Genomic DNA, 20176 nt, shown 5'->3' with positions numbered 1-20176 from the left:
GTGCCTCCATCTTGGGGATTCTGCTTGCTCAGCGGGAGAATGCTCCGCTGATCCCCACTGAGCAGGTAAGTGACAAGTCCTGACCGCTCCCCTGTGCAGAGTGTACATGGCTGCCAATCACGACCAATTCAATTAAATGGGGCCAACCACTCTGCATGTGCTCCACAACTGCGTCCTTTTGCGGGGTCCAAAAGGTTAAAGCAGGTGGTGAGAAAGCAGCACAACGCTGCCCGCTTTAACCCCTTGTTTGCTGTACTGCACAAGGTTGCAGGGCACTTGCAGAGTGGCCTCATTCACTTGAATGGGTCATGCTGGACATGTGCTACACCCACCAACCATGACAGGGCACATAACTCCTGCTGCGGCTGTGATATGTGTACACCCCTGGCCACTACAGCTAAAGGGGGCTGAGTTGGGGCAGTGGTGACAAAAACACGTCTCAACTATGGAGACCTGAAGATCTCCTCTTTCCTGCTGGCACCACTGTGGAGACCACTAGCTGGGATAAGAGGCTGCGTGCAGTTGGTATAACTCAGTATGGAATGGAAGCCAACACTACAGAGGAGGCATCTGCTTATGCCGCTCTTCCACCCTACTACAGCTCCAACTTTACAAGTAGTCCCTCTGCATTACACTCTGTTTGGTGGTCTGGAATGGCAGGTCAGCAAGCCCAGACCGCAATCTACCAGTCACCTGTTCGTGATCTACTGGTAGTTTGCGATCTACAGGTTGCTGACCCCCGCGCCAAACGGATCGAAAATAGGACCACCATCCATCTGGATTTTGCGGGCAGGATCAGATCGGGTGGCGGTGGGTGTCAGCGGACATGTCTTTAAAGTCTTTATTCTACCCTACCCATTAGTGGTCTTCATCAGTACATGGTTGGTGTTCATGGTCAGCACGTGGGGTGTAACTGCATTGTCTTCACTAAAATTTAAAAGTGCTGTTTGGGAAACCTATGCAAATAATCCTCTTCAAAAGCTTACGGGTTTGCTGCTTTAGACCTCTACATGAATGCCCCACCAGCTGAATGTTTACCTATGGACAGTATTGTTTTAGCATAATGTAGTGTTTTGTTCCCTGGTTTATATTGGTGGTTGACACCACCTCACCATCTGACATTAATCTCCTTTTTATGAATTTTCCCCTAGGAAATTTTGAAAAGGCATTTGACTTTGATGTGCTATAGCCATACTCGCTGTAACATAAAGCATTAAGTTATTAGTGTTTCTAACTGTACATATTCATCGCCTTGCCTCAAAGAAGCGTCTATCCTGTAGGACCCTGTGGCGAGCCAAAGCCCAGACCTCTTGTTACCTCTGGGACAAGTACAATCTCTGCCCTTTCTTGAATACTAACTCGAATGATGTGCTGGTGCCTTTTTCAGCTGCGGATTTACCGCACGTGCTTGCAGTGGCCAATGAGGAAGGCATAGTCAAGTTGTACGACACAGAATGTCAGAACACAGAGAGACAAATCCTGAAAGGTAAGCTTTTCTATCTGTGGCCTTTTTATTCATCTTTGTTTGTAAAATGGTATGCATGCTTTATTACCACCATAATCATTAATGTAAAAATATTTAGATATTTCAATTTCTATTTGGCAGAATAAGATAGGAGCTGTCTGCTGATGCTTAAAATAAAGCTGAATGAAGCAATCCACTACAGACTGCAAAACTGTTAGGTTTATTGTTCTCTGTGTCAAAGCTGGGAAGATTCACCTTCCTTTCTTATTGGAGACCATTGTCTCAGGTGCAGTGGTGATGGGAAATTTAAAGTTGCGACATGTGGGGGAACATCTAACTGGGGCGCCTGTTCCAGTGGCACTTGTCTGAAGGGATTTCTTGCTTGGAAGTGAAGGCAAACCTCCCCAACAAACCGATCAATTGAGTCTACCATTAGTATGACGTTCCCATTTTTGGCAGAAAGGCTATGTGGCTCCAAGATGAGCCACATAGTGAAAATTGCTGGACTGTGTCTCCATATAGGGATTTCACCTAGTGGGCAGCATTTGGAGGAGGGGGCTTGTTGTAGGCAATTGTATGAAGGTACAGTTGTCCAAAGTGTACTCCTTGGGGTATTTTTCCCAAGACAATACATTTCTGTAGCTATACTGCTTTTCTGATGTAATTTTTTTTATTTATTTTTTATAGATTGGCAAGCACACTCTAATGCAGTATTTGACCTTGCCTGGGTCCCAGGGGAGCACAAATTGGTAAGCAATCATGATCTTCCCACTAACCCAGGAGGTGAGAGCAAACAACTATTTAATATGGCTCCAATGAATCGATGTGGCTTCTTTCTGTTGTAAGCTTCATCAGTACAGTGATTATGTTGTAAATTGTGTTTAGTTTGTAGCTGAACACGATTGAAGCAATAGGGTGGTAATGATTCTTATCTTTTGTGTAATCCATCTAAACTTGAGTTTTAGGCCGTGTATGAAGTAAAACTGCCATGATCAAGATTCAGGGGCTGCCACTGCCATTCTACAAGTTCTAGTTAGATGGGTATTTAAAGGATAAGATCACCTTCTCCCTGTGACAGCAAGCGGAGGTTCCTCTCCCCCACCCTGCTGCAAAATTCATTCAGTTTCTTGTGAATGAGTTAACAAGTATCGCCAGGCGGAGCACCAGTCGTGCTTGTAGTTTGAATGAACTGCGAGCGTGCTCCTCGGCACGCCTGTAGCTCATTCATACTACCTTACAGCTCTGCAATGATTGCCCATACAGAAGTGCTGTAGTGGTTTTATGTATCCATTTGAGATTGTGACCTTAAAACCTAAACTCCTTGAGTCCTGGTTCACACTGAGTTCCAATGTGACTTGAGTCGCAAGGAACCGCATGACAAGGTAAATCGCATTGTTTTGTCTGTTCAAGTCAGTGCGACTCAGCACAAAGTGATTTTGGAAAAGGTTCCTGTACTACTTTGGTGCAATTTTTGGCCCCATAGAGTATAATAACCTTATCCAAGTAGCACTACATAATTGCCCTGAAAGTTGGATCAATATTGCATCACAGCAGTGTGAACCTAGACTGAGGGCAGGGACAAATGTTAAAGTACAGTATTCTAAGGCCTGCAGTAATAACATACAGAATCTTGGGTGGAACATGTAACTGTTCCCAGTGCTGCAGGAGCTGTACCCCACCCCTCCGCCCACACAGGCACGCCATTCATACACAAAGCTCTGAATTTGTATGAATGAGCTACAAGACCCGACAGTCAGCTATCCACTTAAAGTTCTCAATGAACTACCATGGCGCTGTGGTAGTTCATTGTGTCTTTGTCAGTGAGTATCTCCTTACCTGTACGGGGAGCAGATACACTGACAGTATGGAGGAGACCTGCATGGCATTGTTAATCTGCTGATCGCTGGTACAATGCTTTACAGGCTCCTAATACAAGTAATGCACATTGTTTGTTTGTTTTACCTGCAAAAAGATGTGCATTTTATATAATATATATTTCTCGAATCGTCTTCCAGGGCAGCATTTTTTGTACAAAGGAGAATTTATCCTGTATTGTCTCCTATGGTTTTAATCACATAGGGTATTAGGGCCTGTTAAACCAGTACAGGATCTAAAACAAAAATGAGGTATAATGGCTTCACATTGATAGGGCTTACATTTTATTGATAACAATATGCTTGTTTAATGCAGGTTACAGCTTCAGGAGACCAGACAGCTAAGCTGTATGACGTTAAGGCTGGAGAGCTGATTGGTGAATTTAGAGGCCACCAGTGCAGCCTCAAGTCGGTTTCTTTCTCCAAGTTTGAAAAAGGTATTTTATGACTTCTTTATGTATATGACTTGATGATCCTCTGAACGCCTTGTATTCTTTTTGAGTCTGGGCTATGGTGCTGATACCAGTGTAATAATAGGCTTTTTTTTTTTTTCGTTGGAGACTTATCTGAGTAAAGCTGCTGTAAAGCAATGACAGCCTCTATATTTCTTTCATGACAAGCTTCCTTTAATCTGCAAAAAATGTGTTGCATTTTATTTTTTGTGTGTGTGTGGTGTGGTGTGTGTTTTTTTTTTTTTTTTTTTTTTTTTTCAGAAATTGGTTTTGATTAAAACTTTCTATTTTTTTTTCTTCTACACAGCTGTGTTCAGTACTGGAGGTCGGGATGGAAATGTCATGGTCTGGGATACCCGATGCAGCAAGAAAGGTAATTGTGCTGCTTCAAACATGTGCTTTTAGTGTGAGTCTGTGCAGAAGACAGGATTATTTAGTACAGGTTTTAAAGCAAGTTGACACAGGCAGTTGTATTTCATTTTAATGTGTTGAGACAAATGATCAATGAGTTATATGATCAGAAGGTTTCCGAATGGAGCATGGTAGCACTACATTTTTAATGGGAGTAGGGAAGGGTTACATTTTGTCGTTGAGTATTCTTTTTGTATTTTGGTGTCGCGTCCCAGATGAGACAGAGTACAGGTTTACTACTTGTGTGGTCAATAAAAAAAAAAAAAAAACTTTACAAATTCTTTTGTTCTGTACTACGTGTGTGGTCAGTGCGACAGGAAGCGAGGGGATATCTTCCCGTTGGTTTCATTTTTGAGAGCTGTTGATTTGCATAGGGCAGCCATTTTCAACCAGGGTGCCTAGGCACACCGGGGTACTTTCAAGTTTCTTCAGGGGTGGCAAAATACTTAAGTTGCCCAAAAACTGTATGCAAGCCGACTGGATCAAGCCACAGGTTTTTATTGTGCACCATTACAATGACATTGAGTGATAAGGACATCTGGTGCCTGCCCAGCACACTTGTTTGCCCTTCTCTGTTAGCGCTGGGATCACATTAGCTAAGTGAGAAAAACATTGCAATACTAGTCAGTACCACTGTATAAAGGTGTATTTTTTTTCTTTTTTTTGAAGAAAAAAATCACCTCTAACGTTGAGTGTCTGATATGTGGAAGTTTGCTGCATTATGTAAAACTATTAGTTTAGTTTTTTACAATTTAGAATGTGGTGCCTCGAAAATTGTGCATAATTTTAAATGGTGCCCTGACTAACAAAAGGTTGAGAAATACTGACATAGGGCAATAGATTCAGAGCACCAGAGAGTTTTATCTTACTTTTTCACACTTTATTCTTTCAGATGGTTTCTATAGGCAAGTGAACCAGATCACTGGAGCTCACAATGCACCAGATAAACAAACCCCACTGAAGATGAAGAAGAAGAAACCTGCTGTAAAAGGACTTGCCCCATCTGTGGTAACTTGCAGTTCTATCTCTTGGGGACAAGTTTGTAAAGAAATAGAAGCTCATGCCTGAGCATCTGACATGGTTTTAATTGGTGCTTCTAGCCCCCTAATTTTTAGACCACCATGGTCAAATTGAAAACATAACCAAGCAATTTTTTATTTTTTTTTATTTTATTTTTTTTTACTACTTTCAACATTTCATTGTGGTGTCACAGCTTATATTAGGAAAACAATTGGAAATCGCCAAACTAGGGGTTGCCTAAAACAGTGCACGTTTAGTTGAATCACAGCCCCCATTTTTTTCCAGCTGCCCCTGAACTCTCCTCGATGTTATCGTATCAGTACATGTACACAGGGTCTTTTCTAGGCAGTTGAGTTTAGAAGCATTTTTTGTAAAGCAAAAAAATGCTCTCAGGACGGATGTTCACAGGCATTTCAAATGCCTGCAACAGCTTGTAACTCGCGATTGAGAGAAGTGAAGCTTTCCAGTACTTTAAAAAAAAAAAAAATGGTCAACATGACAGCATTTTCAGGAGTGGTGGCCTCCATATTTTCTCTGAACACAATGTGTGGGCTGTGGATTCTTTTTTTCTTTTCTTATTTATTTTTTTTGGCATACTATACAGGCACTGCCTTTACAAATGATTTGCTTCTTCAAGTTATTATACAGGATTTATATAGCGCCGACAGTTTACGCAGCGCTTTACAACTTTAGGGTAGGCTGTACAACTACAATACACTTTTTAAAACAATAGGAATCGGAGAGCCCTGCTTGTTAGAGCTTACATTCTAAGAGGGAGGGTCAAGGGATTCAAGAGGTAATAACTGTGGAGGGATGTGCTGATGGAGAAAATAAATGTACAGTTAGGTGGGGACCAGATAATTCTCCATATAATGACACAACACTAAATTACTCTTTTGTAGGATTCCCAACAGAGTGTGACTGTGGTCCTCTTTCAGGACGAACACACGATCATATCAGCAGGAGCTGTTGATGGGTAAGCAAAAATAAATTGTATTTCACAACACAACTCCAGACAAGTGGTCAATTACACAGCTAAAAGTTGACTTTTAGCTGTGCATTCATGACACAACCCACCCCCACTCTCTTCTCATTGGCTGTGATTGCCACTGGCTCCTGCTGCTCTCTCAGCCAATGAGGGAGTCCCAGGATGCATGAAGGTAAAACAACCTTCAGCCTTTAGAACCACTTTACTGTAGGCAAATTTAGCACTGGGTGGCAATCTGTTTTCCCTTTTTTTGAAGCAGATGTACTATCATTGCAGACTTAATGAAAGTTGGTTGTAAAGGTTTTTTTTCTCTTTGTAGTATTATCAAAATGTGGGATTTGAGAAAGAATTACACTGCTTACCGACAGGATCCGATACCAGCAAAAGCCTTTCCGTATCCTGGGAGCAGTACACGTAAACTTGGTATGTGTTGAATGCGATTTCTTGCATTTTTAATTTGCGAAAGCTTTAAAGTAGAACTAAAGACAAAACCTTTTATTTTTTTTTCCATTTTATATCGAGTAAAGAAGGGATAATGTGTATGTGTGACACCGGCGCAAAAAAAAAAGCTTATGGTTCAATAAGCAAACCTAAAAATCTGTATAAACTAGTTGCTGCAGTCAAAAAACAAATTCCTCCAATAGGTGAAAAAATATAAATCTAGTGTTGACTGCGCTACCCCCAATGATATAACATCAAAACCACCACTTTACCTAAATAGGGCATAAATGTGACATCTATATCTGTGTAATAAATTCTATTACATATAGTCCAATTGGCACACTAACACAATTGGACTATATGTAATAGAATTTAATACACAGATATTGGAAGTTATAATTGGTGTTATTGAGCAATAGTGATTATATATCAATGTATTATATGTAGATTTATTTATGTCACATTTATGACCTATTTAGGTAAAGTGGTGGTTTTGATGTTATATCATTGGGGGTAGCACAGTCAACACTAGATATTTTTTAAAGAAGCAATAACTCCTGTCTGTTTGCCATAGTTGTGCCATTGGGGAGATTTACCTTCACAGCCAAAACAGACAGTGGGATAAATTCTCTGCAAATGAAGGAAATCCCTTGGGGACTCCCAGGTCACCAGAACCAGTGTCCCCATTGGAAGATTTCCCCTCTATTTTCTGGAGACAAACCAAAATTTGACTCTCTTTCAATGATGATGGTAAACAGAACAAATAGAGCAGTTGACTGTTTATAACAGGGACACACACATCAGTAAAAACCTGACCGGTGTTCTAATATGTTCAAACAAAATATGATTATTTTAAAGGGGGGTGATTTTTTTTTTTTTTTTTTTTTTTTTCTATACCCACTGTAGAAGGGAGGGATCCGCTTAAAGACCTTGAGGTATTCTGTGGTGATCTCTTTTGGCCCAAGAGCCAAAAGTATTGCTGTGCAAGGCAAGTGGAAAGGCTGGATTATCAAAGAAGGGGTGTCATGGGACCACAATACTGATCTCCACAAGTCTGTAACCGTTTGGTCGAACAAAAACCGTTGGCTTCAGGATATCAGGAAGGTATTCTGTAGAAGATCAAACTGAGGGAAAAATCCAAGGTAAAGCCAAAAGATCTGCTGGAGTCCTAAGATTTTCAAGTTGGAACCATTGTTTTTTTAGAAGTATGGTGGAACTTATCAATAATTCTGTACTCTCTGGTAAAAAGCCCCATCAAGGAGCACCAGCTCTTACCTATATTTTGGGCAATGTGATCAATTTATGTTGAAGCCAGGGATGTTTGCTATGCCAAAGGAATATGGAGACCACTTGTTGACGCTTTCCTTGATGGGACTGGGAGATGTTTAATGGAACAGTTTTTGAAATAAAGGAATTTTAGGATAACATCCATTAAACCTTATACAGCCTAACTAAGATGTTTACTTGCGTTTCTGTAGTACTGAGATTTTTTTAGACGATTATACAAAAAGAGAACATGCTGATAAGTTTCACTCATCATAGTGTCAATTTTTCAGGGTATTCCAGTCTGGTTCTGGATTCCACGGGAACTAACCTATTTGCCAGCTGCACTGATGATAACATTTATATGTTTAATGTCGTTGGATTGAAGAGGGATCCTGGTAAGAGACTGATCATATACTTAAATTCTAATGACTTGCAAGCTGTGATGATGACATGATTTAGAAACAAATGATCCTGATGGGCCAAGTAGGTAGACCTTGTGGACAGCCCATTTTATTTGTAGAGTCATATTTGTTCATTACATCTGTGGGATCTCTTTTGTGATTTGTGGGGTATAATTGATCCCGTTTCACTGCAAGGTTCTTAGTTTATCTTAACCACTTGAGCTCTGGAAGATTTACAATATTTACTTTTCTGCTTTTAAACTCATCCAATTTAAGAAAAAAAAATGTAAAAAATCAAATGTCTTCAATGTAGCCCAATATGTATTCTGCTACATAATTTTTTTTTTTTTTTAAATAAAATCCCAATAAGCGTATATTTGTATGGGAACACAGTTAACCCCTTGATCGCCCCCTAGTGTTAACCCCCTTCCCTGCCAATGACATTTATACAGTAATCAATGGCTATTTTTAACTCTGATCTGTATAATATCTTTAGCTCTGTATACATGCCAGTGGTCCCAAAATAGTGTCAAAAGTGTCTGATCTGACCACCGCAACATCAGTCCTGATAAATATCGCGGATCACCGCCAATACTAGTAAAAAAACAAAAATGACATAAATTCTATCCCCTATTTTGTAGACGCTATAACTTTTGCGCAAACCAATAACTATACACCTATTGCTCAATTTATTTATTTTTTGTAAGAAAAAACAAAATGTAGAATACATATCGGCCTAAACTGAGGAAAAAATTGTTTTTTTTTTTTTGTTTTTTGTTTTTTGTGTTTTTTGTGTTTTTTTTTTTTTTTAATTAAAAAAAAAAATGGGATATTTATTATAGCAAAAACTACAAAATACTGTGTTTTTGGGAAAAAAAAAAAAACCCTTGCCCTTCCCTTTTTTTTTTTTTTTTTTTTTTTTTTTTTTTTTCTTTGGGTTTTTATTAAACAATATACAAAAGCAACATAATGCGTATTCAAAATGCAATACATCAAATACATTAAAAAAACAATAATACGTCTGGGATACAGATCAGTCCCTAAGAACAACATTAGAACAAAAGCTCCTATCAGGAAAATATATAAATTCCCATGCATCAGTAGAGGTGAGGCTTAAATTAAACTTAAGTATAACATTTCCAAGAAGGCTAAGGCGCTATTCATATACAAGTTTCTGCTGCTTGTAACCAGCGGTCCCAAATTTTGTTGTATTTGGATGAATTTTTGTCTATCACCCAATCATTAAAGTGGGGAGGTAACTGTCTCCTCCATTGTCTATGATTTCCCTATAAGAGACTAGTTTCGTTCAAAAAAAACTTTGTAAACGTATCAATTTATTTGAGTCTGGGAATATCCCTAACAAACATTGTTTCGGGTATAAGGTAAGGGGAGAGCCCATGATGTTGAAGGAAATCCACAATATGCTTCCAAGAGCCCTGCATCTGTGGGCAAGCCAATATTAAATGAAAGAACGTGCCTACTTCTTGAGAGCACATCAAACAAGTGGTGCATTGCCCCCTCCGAAATCTAACTAGTCTCAAAGGGGTGAGGTATGCACGGTGTAGAATATAAATCTGGGACAATCTATCAAAGTTTGGGTGAGACAGCCTTGCAGGTATGCTATGCCTTGCTTCATCCTCCATTGCCCCCTACCTCCCTCTTCCAACGTGGTTTTTTTTTTTTTTTTTTTCCCAACAAAGTTTTTTATTGTGAATCAGAATACATACAAGTCATAACATTTGCACGTATTTATACATGTATACATTGCAATGTAATTGTACGTGTTATAAAGATGGTTACATACATGAATGGTCTGTAGTACATTTCTTCTGATGTTCTCTATTGATATTATCGTTTAATATAGGGTATAATTATAGTATTTTCATTGAGGAGAGGTATTTCTCCAGTACATAGAAATTTATATTGGTCATGAGCAAGTTTCCGAGTCCTGTAGCCATCGATCCCATATTCTATTGTGTTTGTCTGGGCATCCTCTATTTATGTATATCACCCGTTTATATGGGAGTGTCCCATTTACCTCTGCTTTCCATTCTTTAATCTCGGGTGGTGAGGGACGCATCCATTTCCTAGCTATTAACTTTCTGCATGAGAACAGGGTCTCCTGCAGAAATACCTTGGTGTATTTTTCCATTGGGCTTGGGAACACACCCAACAGGCATTGTTTGGGGTCCAGTGTCACAGGTGAACCCATGTTGTCATGAAGAAAGGTTACTATCTGCTTCCATAGGCCCTGTATCTGAGGGCATGACCAGAGAAGATGGTAGAACGAACTCTCTGTGGACTTACACATTGGACACACTGCTGGATAGTTGTGTTTGTATCTGGCTATCCTATGCGGGGTTAGGTATGTACGGTGTATTATATTTAATTGTGTCAACCTGTCTGACAGTTTGGGAGATACCTCTTTACATGTATCCAGTGCTTCTTCCCATTCCTCATTTTCTAGGTTACCCAGATCCCTTTCCCAGCGGGATTTGAGGCCGTATATTATTTTTGTGGCTATTGGGGTAGTGAGCATGTTGTAGAAACAGGATATTAATTTTTTTGGGTCTGTGTCTTTTATGATTGCTATTAGAGGATTGGGGGCTGACTGTGGTGGGGGTTGCGGAAATTGTGCCTGTATTGCATGTCTCAATTGGAGGAATCTGAATACCATGTTGTTGGCTAGATGGAATTCCTCTTTAAGGGTGTCAAAGTTTTTAAGGGTTCCGTTTAACCAGACATGGTGTAAGTAGAGTATACCCCTCTCCAACCAAGGTCTCGGGTCATGAATATTATGGAGCTCTGGTAGGTCTCTGTTGCACCATAAGGGAGTGAAGTCGTTGTGTCTGGGTATATTGAGTTTGTTGTTTGCGAGTTCCCAGATGCGTCTATATTGATACAACAGGGATGTTTTGTGTGTGTTACCTTCGTTGGTCTTAGTGCCCACAGTGATAGCATATATGGAATCTGAGGTTTCTTGGGCCCATTGTGGGCAGATTAGCATCCGGAATCTTTCACTGTCCACCTTATCTATATGGTAAAGTTGGGAGAGTTGGGACGCAATATAGTAGTGATTAAGGTCCGGCAGTGCTGTACCCCCCATGTCTGTTGGGTTTTTGAGGGTTTGCCATGCAATCTTGTGTCTATTTTTTCCCCACACAAAGGGCTTGAGAAGGGACTCCATTATTTTAAAGTGTTTTAGAGGTATGTATGTTGGGGTGTGCCAGAGTATATATAATATTTTAGGGAGTAATATCATTTTTATAAGGTTAATGCGACCCCACACTCCTAGGGGTAGTCTAGTCCACGATTGTGTTTTAGTTTTAATAAGGGAATATAATGGTTTAATGTTTAGTGTTATGTAGTCTGCTGGATTTTTGGAGGTATTTATTCCTAAGTATTTAATTGTGTCTACTCTTTGTAATGGTAGGGTGGCTTGGAATTCCGTGGGTGGGAAAGTGTCTATTGGTAAAACTTGGGATTTCCCCCAATTTATTTTGAGGCCCGAGAATTTCCCGAAACGTTCAATTGTCTGGAGAGCCCGGTGGAGGGAAGGACCTGGGTCCGCCAGATATAGTAGTGTGTCATCAGCGTACATGCTGATTTTTTCTGTGAGGGTTCCGGTTTTTAATCCTATGATCTCTGGGTCTGTCCGGATAGAAACAGCCAGTGGTTCCACAGCCAGAGCGTACAGCAGTGGGGACAATGGGCAGCCCTGTCTCGTGCCTCTGTGGAGGTCGAACTTCTGAGACGGCCATCCATTTGCCACCACCCTGGCCGTGGGGTTCTGATACAGTAATTGTACCCATTGAATAAAGTTTGGACCAAAACCATATCGTTCAAGACAGCACCAGAGGTATCCCCACTCAACCGAGTCGAAAGCCTTGGCAGTATCAAGGGTGACTATCACCCTTGTGCCCACATTCTCATGTGTGGCCTGCAGGTTTATAAATAATTTCCGTAGGTTAAAGGAAGTGTTACGTCCCGGCATAAAACCAGCCTGGTCAGCATGTATAAGGTTGAGTATCGCTTGATTGAGTCTCATGGCTAGAATTTTGGCCAGAATCTTAATATCAGCCTGTAGTAATGAGATAGGGCGGTAGGATTCCGGGTGACCCAAGTCCTTGCCCGGTTTAGGTATCAAGACAATTGTGGCCTCACCCATAGAGGGTGGGAGGGTGAATTGTTGAAACATGACATTATAAAGGGTGAGCAGTTTGGGGGTGATTATTTCATTGTAATGTGAGTAAAATTCTATGGGTAACCCATCTGAGCCAGGGGATTTAGATTTGGCGAAACTTGCAATTGCGGCGTCTATTTCTTCTTTAGTGAGAGGGGCCTCTAGAAGTTCCCTTTGTTCAGGCGTAAGTTGCGGGAATGTTACTCCTTCCAGAAAGGAGATCATATCATCTGGTCCCTCCTGGGTCCTAGAATTGTATAAGTCCTCAAAGAACTCCCTAAATTTGGATGACACAACAGGAGGATCTGTGATTTTTTGCCCCTCTGGGCTATGCAGTGCAATTACCACTGGGGGTTTGTCCTCATTCCGAGCTAGAAACGCCAGGAGTTTTCCAGCTCTCTCACCCTGCTCAAAATATTTCTGTTTGGCAAAAAATAATTTCTGTCTTGCTTTTTCGTATTGGAGTTGGTTCATGATCCTGGATTGTAATTTTAAGTGGGAGGCATTTGCTTGGGATGGGTCATTTTGATATATGTGTTCTATGCGTGAGAATTCAGTCTCTGCCCTCTCATATATATCTGATGAGTTTGCTTTGATCTTGTTGATGCGAGTTATTAGGGTAGCCCTGGCGTGTATTTTAAAAGTTTCCCATACTATCGGAAAAGAGGCAGTGCTTGTGTTTTCCAGAAAGAAGGTCTCCCATTCGGCCGACAAGTCGTCATCCTCTGGCAACAACGTCAGCCAGAACGGATTAAGGCGCCATGAAATTGGTGGTTTATCTATATGGAAGGTGAGGGTGATCCAATATGGAGCGTGATCCGAGAGCAGTCTAGGACCAAACTCTGTCTCAAGGAGACGTGCTAACAGATTTTGGGATATAAAAATAAAGTCAATTCTTGACATGGTATTGTGTGTTGCTGAGAAGCAGGAGTATTTACGCGTGTGCGGGTGTTTATGCCTCCAGGTGTCTATCAAGTGAAAAGGTGAGAAAAGCCTGGCAAGTTTAGTATCTCTGGGGGGGTTTGTAGCAGGTGAAGTTGGTCTCAGTCTGTCCAGCTCCTCATTGAGTGTACTATTGAAATCTCCCATCCATATTATCTGAGCTGTTGGGTATTTTGCTATAAAGGAGATTCCCTCTAGTAGTATGGAAGTGGAAAATGGGGGAGGGACATAGACAGCTAAGATCAAAAAGGGTTCCCCGTGTAATTTAGCGGATATAAATATAAATCTACCTTGTGGGTCAGTGTGTAGCTCACATAATTCAAAGTGCACTGTTTTTGCGATAAGTACCGAGACACCTCTCGAGTGTGATGTATGAGTTGAGTGGAATGCCCAACCCACCCACGGGCGACGCAGTGTCATCTGAAGTCTACCCTCAATGTGGGTCTCCACCAGGGTCACCACATCCGCTCTTTGTTTTTTAATAAATGTAAGGGCTGCCGCCCGTTTAATTTTATCACGTAATCCCCTCACGTTCCATGTAAGGAACTTCAGTGATATTTTAGGCATTGTTGTTTGTGCTTATATTTTAGTATGTTAATGTAGCTTTTAGCCCCATTGTAGCGGGACGATGTAGGAAGGTTAAACAGCAGGGATGTGTGATATACCATATTATATTTGTCCAGTAAGCACCCGATGGGACCGGGGCGCGCTGGTGTTGTGGACGTAGCAGTTAAAGTGTGCACGTTTAAGCCTAGTTTTTCAGCTTCCCTTTTCCGCTCCCCCCTCCCAGCAACCTCCCCCATCCAGTCAGTGCCAGCCTGTATCAGTAACAGATTTTTCTTTATGTTTTTGCATCTAATAGCGTGATAAAAGAAGAGATAATAAAGGGGCAATAAATAAAATGAGACGGATTTCTGTGCACCCAGCCTGAGGCTCCCTTTCCTTAGAAGAAACAGAACAGAAAGTGTCGGATTTCCAATATATCTGCGGTATAACATGCTATGGGTAACGACTGAGCACCAGTTAAACGTGGGATACAGTACTGTCACACACAGGTTAACCGGAGCACGTGCAGTTGGATCTGGCTTTTTAGTTTCCCCCTCCTCCCCCCCCTGATACATATTCTCTCCAATTGGTCTCGGTGTGTATGCATGACAATGCTTTCCCCACAAACCTAGACTTGACACTATATTGAAGGGTAACATATTTATATAGGAACGGGAGTTGTAATAGACTATGCTTTTGTGATCTCAATCTATACCCTACTTTCCTTAATTGGAGGAAAACAGAAATGATTATATTCTTTCTGGTTGTGTGATGTAACTCACTATATGCAACATCTGAACACCAGTGAAACAAAAGGTATGTCAGCACCATACGCTTAAACATTAAAACACTTACATTGAAATTTAACTTGTAGGTTTCCCCTCCCCCCTCCCCCCTCCCTGCTTTGCATCTTCCCCAACTGATGCTAGCATTCACCCATAACAAAACTTTCTGTATAGTCTCGGCCCTGACGGCATATTGAGGCAAAAAATAATGAAAGTAAAGTACTTGAAGTAGGATGGTTGTCTGTGCCCCTCCAAACTTCTCTTTCCATGGAAGAAAAAACACAGAGAGGACTAGCCTCTCTTCACTCAGGTGTGTAGTCGGAGTTTGCACATTATCAAGATTGGTGTTGTTGTGGTATTTTCTTCTTGGGCCGCCAGGTTCAGACTTGTATGGGGGCTGAGTACGCTGCACTCTGCTTGTGGACTGTAGGACTACAGTAGTCCAGAGCTCCATTGAGATGTAAAAAGTAATGTGTGTAGTTCGATCATTTAGGGATTTGTCCCAGAAAAGTTCCAGCATTGTGTAACAGAAATGTTCCGCAGAGTACAAACTGGATTTAAGCCCACAAGAGGGGAGTATATGTAAATATTTGTGTAGGCACTGTGTCCCTCTACCCCTTGGGCTGTTCTTCACAACGGTAACAACTGGTGAAGTAAATAGGGGTGGGTATTCAGTGGAGAATAATAGTGGATTGTTGTTGCATCTGTGTCAGAGGTGTGCATGTGGAAGATTAACGCATGATTACATACTCACAGACACTTTAATCCGCCTTTTCCAGGTTGTTTCTGCGTTCCAACCAGGCCACCAGCTCAGTAGGATCTTCAAAAAAGGAAACTCGGCCGTCGTGTTCCACTCGGAGTCGCGCTGGAAACAGCATGGCATATTTCATGTTGAGGCTTCTAAGTTTGCGCTTTGCTTCCATGAAATTTTGTCTGCGTCGCTGCACCTCCGCCGAAAAGTCAGGGAACACCGCAATTTTAACGTTGCCTAGGGGGATGTTGCCCCTTTCCCTTGCAAGTCGCAGGGCAGCGTCTCTATCTCTGTAGTTGAGCATTTTGGCTATAAAAGTACGTGGTGGGGCTCCTTGTGGCGGCGGTCTGGCGGGCATGCGATGGGCTCTTTCAACTGCCAGCATGGGGGAGAAGGCCTCTCTACCATAGGTTTTGATGAGCAACTGCTCCAGGAAAAGCGTGGGATCCTTACCCTCAGCCCCCTCCGGCAGACCAATGAGGCGGAGGTTACACCTCCTGCTTCTGTTCTCAAGGTCTTCTTGCTTGGAGAATAGTTGTTGGATTTGCTGCTTCATGTGGTGCACCTCCGTTCTCATTGGGGGAATGGTGTCTTCCATATCGCTGATGCGGGTTTCAGTTTCTTTAACGCGGTCTCGAAGTTTGTGGAAGTCTTGTCTGATCAAGGATATGTCTACCTTGACTTCTTCTATCTGTGAGGCAAGTGATGTTCTGCAGAGGTTTATTGCTTCCAGCAGCTTTTCTGTGTCTCCCGCTGTGCGCTCCTCGCCATGTGTATTGCCGCCATCATTTTCTGCCTGTTCCTCCCTGTCCTGACGGCGGTATTGGTCCAATTTAGATACGGCAGCTTTCTGAGATTTCGATGGCGACATGATTTTTTTTGCCCAGATGTTAGGGTATCTGGGAAAGTGGGGACAGGAGTTAATCTTGTTGTGTCCGTATGTGGGGTATTACCCCTCCTCTCTCAGCGGTATTGGCAGACTGGAGCTATGCCCTGTGGGACACAGAGGGCCGAGTATGCAGCGGTGGAGGGGGAGAGCAGGACCGCAGGCTATGTTACAGTACAGGCAGAGGAGGTAGGTGTACCAAAATGGCCGCCGGTCTCAGCACAGGGATCTAGGCCGCAATCCAGGCCGTTTTCTCTGGGCCTTTGATTAGTATATAGGTTGGTAGTCAGGGGGATGAGTGCAGTAGCGTTCTCCCAGGGGGTTATCCCGCAGCTAGATACCTGTATGGTGCTGTAGGCTTCAGGCAGGGCCGCAGATGAGGAGGACCAAGATGGCCGCGACCTCCGGTGGTAGGCCGAAGCCGCGGTCTAAATTTAGTGAGCCGCCGGGCAGGAGATCGCCGCTCCGTTCGGGCCGTCACGCGCTCTCTCCCCACAAGAACCGGATAGTTCTGTTCCAGGTGTCCCAGGGACACAATCCAGCCGAATTACTGGTACAGGATACGCAGGATTGATGAGGATTAGGAGTGATAGACGGAGCTCTATATCAATGCGTCCTACTCCATGCTGCGTCAGGCCACGCCCCCCCCTTCCAACGTGGTTTAATATTATATGCCAATTTAGTGGCGGAAGGGGTAATCAGCATGTTGTAGAAAGCAGAGATGAGTTTTTGGGGGTCTGTACTTTTAACCACTTCCATAATGGCATTGGAGGTAGGTTGTGGAAGGGATAGAGGAAACTGGGAACCAATGGCATGGCGAACTTGTAGAAATCTAAACATATATGGTTTGGAAGCATGAACTCATTTTTAAGAGTATCAAATGGTTTTATAGCTCCATCCGAGGGGAGATGATACAAATAAAATATTCCTTTTGCGCACCAAATCTCAGCATTAATAATCAGTAAGAATTCAGGGAGTGACTTAGTGTGCCAAATTGGAGTAAAGTCATTATGTGGAGGCACCCCTAGTTTAATAGAAGCAAGGTCTCATATACACCAAGAGGTGATATAAAAGTTTTGTGATCTCCCTCAGATTCAGCACCTCCAGTGCCCATTGCAATAGTGCAAAGTGGATCTGGGGTCAGCTGTGTCCATTGTGGGCAGAGTGGCATTCGGTTCACTTCTCTCTGTTTTTTCAATGTGGCATAGTTGAGAGGCAATATAATAGGTTAACCCTTTCGTTGCCAGGCCCTGTGCTCCATTTTGTACACTCAGATGGCCAGGCCATTTTTGCAATATTTTTTTTTTTTTTTATTAACTTACAGCTTTCAGAATTTGTGAAAGACCAAGGCCTTAGGCCTCTTTCACACAAGCACACTGATCGTGTCTGCCTGTCCATTTTTCAGGCGGGCCCAATCGCACCAACCATTGTTCTCTATGGAGAGACTGATGTAAATGGACATGTTTAGGCTCTTATTGGCTTGAAAAGTGTTGGACTCGGGCGCATAGCATTGCACCCACCTCGAATCCACCTACTTGTGAGTTTTGACAATAGCGAGTTAATATTCGCTATCGTCTTTCTGGTTTCTCCTCCTGGCCAATCGGGACGAATCGGGTTGGCTGGGAGAAGCTGAGGTATCCGTGGAGGGGTGGGTGCGGGCGAACCTGGATTAGCTGAGCTTTGCCACAGACTTCTATTCTATCTGGCAGGTGTTGTGCACTTTCTGAAAGCGCATCAAAACTCCTGCATTTAGAAAGTGCACCAAACCTGCAGGATATAATAGAAGTCTATGGCTAACCCGCAGGAAAGCTGCAGGTACATTGCACTGCACCCATGGTGTGGGTAAAACGCAGCACATCAATGTGAAAGGAGCCCTATACTATTATGCCTTGTGTAATGCTGCACATTGACCTGAATATTTCTTCTTTCCTGCTGCTGGCACCACTCTTTAGACCGCTAGCTGGGATAAGAGGTGGAGTGCAATTGGTTTCACTCCACATGGGACAGAAATTGGTACTACAGAGGAGGCATCAGCTTATGCAGCTCTTGCTCCCTACTACAGCTCCAACTTTACAAGTAGTCCCTATGCATTGCACTCTGTTTGCTCTAGGATGGCGGGTCAGCAAGCCCAGACCGCGATCTAACATTCACCTGGCCATGATCTACAGGTTGCTTTAAATTAGAACTAGTTATTACCCATGTTGCCTAATTCATGTAGTTTTGTGTTCTTGCCAGGAGATGGCACTCTAGCCTACTCTAAATATGCACTAGGAAAATTCCTAAACAAAACCTTCCCTTTCTTCCCTGATTTGAGGTCAAATTGCTGAATAAAGGTTGAGGGGAATTTGCAGGTTGGCGTTCATGTAGCAGTGAATGCTATAGAAGATTTATTGCATCACAGGAATTCCTGCTCTCAGGGGAGAGTGCGGTGTGCCCTGGTTACCAACTTATTTTTAGATTGCTTGTTATTTCACAACTGATTTTACAGCCATCCTTAAACTTCTTTTTAGGTTTGGTGTAAACACATCGACTCTAATGCTCCAGATACCGCGATCTGTGCAGGAGTCAGGCCAATTTTCTTTGGTTTCATCAGCAGTCTAAAATACAAAAAAAAAAAAAACTAAACTGATCCGCATTGTAATGGTGATTGGAGAAGATTATGAAGGCATGCAAAACAGGATCAATGATGCCAGTTCTCAAGTCTCAAAGCAAGCTTCTGTTTTTCTGTCTAGCACATAATCCATTTTTTTGAAGTTTCAAAAGGGGCTCATATTATGAAAAGCAATTTTGTAAGGTGGAGGGAAATATAATTTGCATCTTTTTAAGAATTACAGTAAAGTAGAACTCTAATGAAACAAGCTGTAAAATGCAGAGTGGAGCAAACTGCTTTAACCTAAAAAAAAAAATATTAAATTTATGTCAGAAGGCACAGTTGGGTCAGTCTAAAGCCTTGAACACGTGCTTAGATTTTCAGACGACGAACGTTTTTTTTTTTGTTTTGTTTTGTTTTTTTGGGGGGTTTTTTTGTGCCATTCTAGTCTCATGTCGAAAGTGAAGAGGTTACTAACACTACGAAAATTTTCATACGACAGAATACAATGTCAGATGTGACTTAATGTGTTGAATAGTTTTTTTGTATGTATTCTTTCGTTTCTGAGCATGCGTAGTCTTTTACGTTTTTCTTTTTTCGAACGATAACCGTACTAACAAAACAAAAATCAGATGTTAAGTTCACATCTGACAAAAATGTTAGTCTGCATATCCAGCTTTTGTCTGATGAAAAAGTTAAATTGACTGTCAAAAGCACCGTACCAACGATCCGAAAATCGTTTAGACAGCTTGTTGTACTAATTTTCCCATCTGATTTTCATATCGTGTGTACAGGCCTAAACTTTGTACTTTGCTGTTAGAACAATGACCCACAGGAGAAGTAGGGCTAAAAGCTTTACCTTTAATGGCTCACAGTCCTGCTATGCTGAGTTCAAGGAAGGCCATAATCAAAAAGGACCTAAACTTCGAAAGCTCTGTCCAAAAAAAAAATAAGGCAAAGGACTGGACACCAGTACGGAGTGCAACTGATCTATTCTTCTTTACTGTGACGTGTTCTGCGTGGTGTTTGTCTCTATGGAATAGGCAATCTTGTTAGAGTCCAGGCTTTGCTTCCTTGTGCTGCTCTGATGACTGGTGATTTCATAGAGGGATAATTAAAGAATTCCAGGTATGGCTCTTTTTATACATGCTTACGTTGGTCCAGCTTGGACCAAT

General features: G+C 42.0%; 1 protein-coding gene across 1 annotated transcript in view; it reads left to right on the top strand.

Annotated features, from left to right (window-relative positions):
• Window positions 1-20176, top strand: part of DTL (denticleless E3 ubiquitin protein ligase homolog) — a 63937-nt gene that overhangs the window by 14809 nt on the left and 28952 nt on the right. Inside the window, exons 3-10 of the mRNA XM_073628410.1 lie at window positions 1388-1486; window positions 2153-2214; window positions 3656-3776; window positions 4099-4164; window positions 5095-5210; window positions 6125-6198; window positions 6530-6633; window positions 8208-8312. Of these exons, the coding sequence (XP_073484511.1) occupies window positions 1388-1486; window positions 2153-2214; window positions 3656-3776; window positions 4099-4164; window positions 5095-5210; window positions 6125-6198; window positions 6530-6633; window positions 8208-8312 (747 nt within the window). The remainder of the gene's footprint in view (window positions 1-1387; window positions 1487-2152; window positions 2215-3655; window positions 3777-4098; window positions 4165-5094; window positions 5211-6124; window positions 6199-6529; window positions 6634-8207; window positions 8313-20176) is intronic.

Source organism: Aquarana catesbeiana, linkage group LG04 (genome assembly GCF_042186555.1).
Source record: "Aquarana catesbeiana isolate 2022-GZ linkage group LG04, ASM4218655v1, whole genome shotgun sequence".
NCBI classification, from domain to species: Eukaryota; Metazoa; Chordata; class Amphibia; order Anura; family Ranidae; genus Aquarana; species Aquarana catesbeiana.
This window is presented reverse-complemented; position numbering and strand designations above follow the sequence as displayed.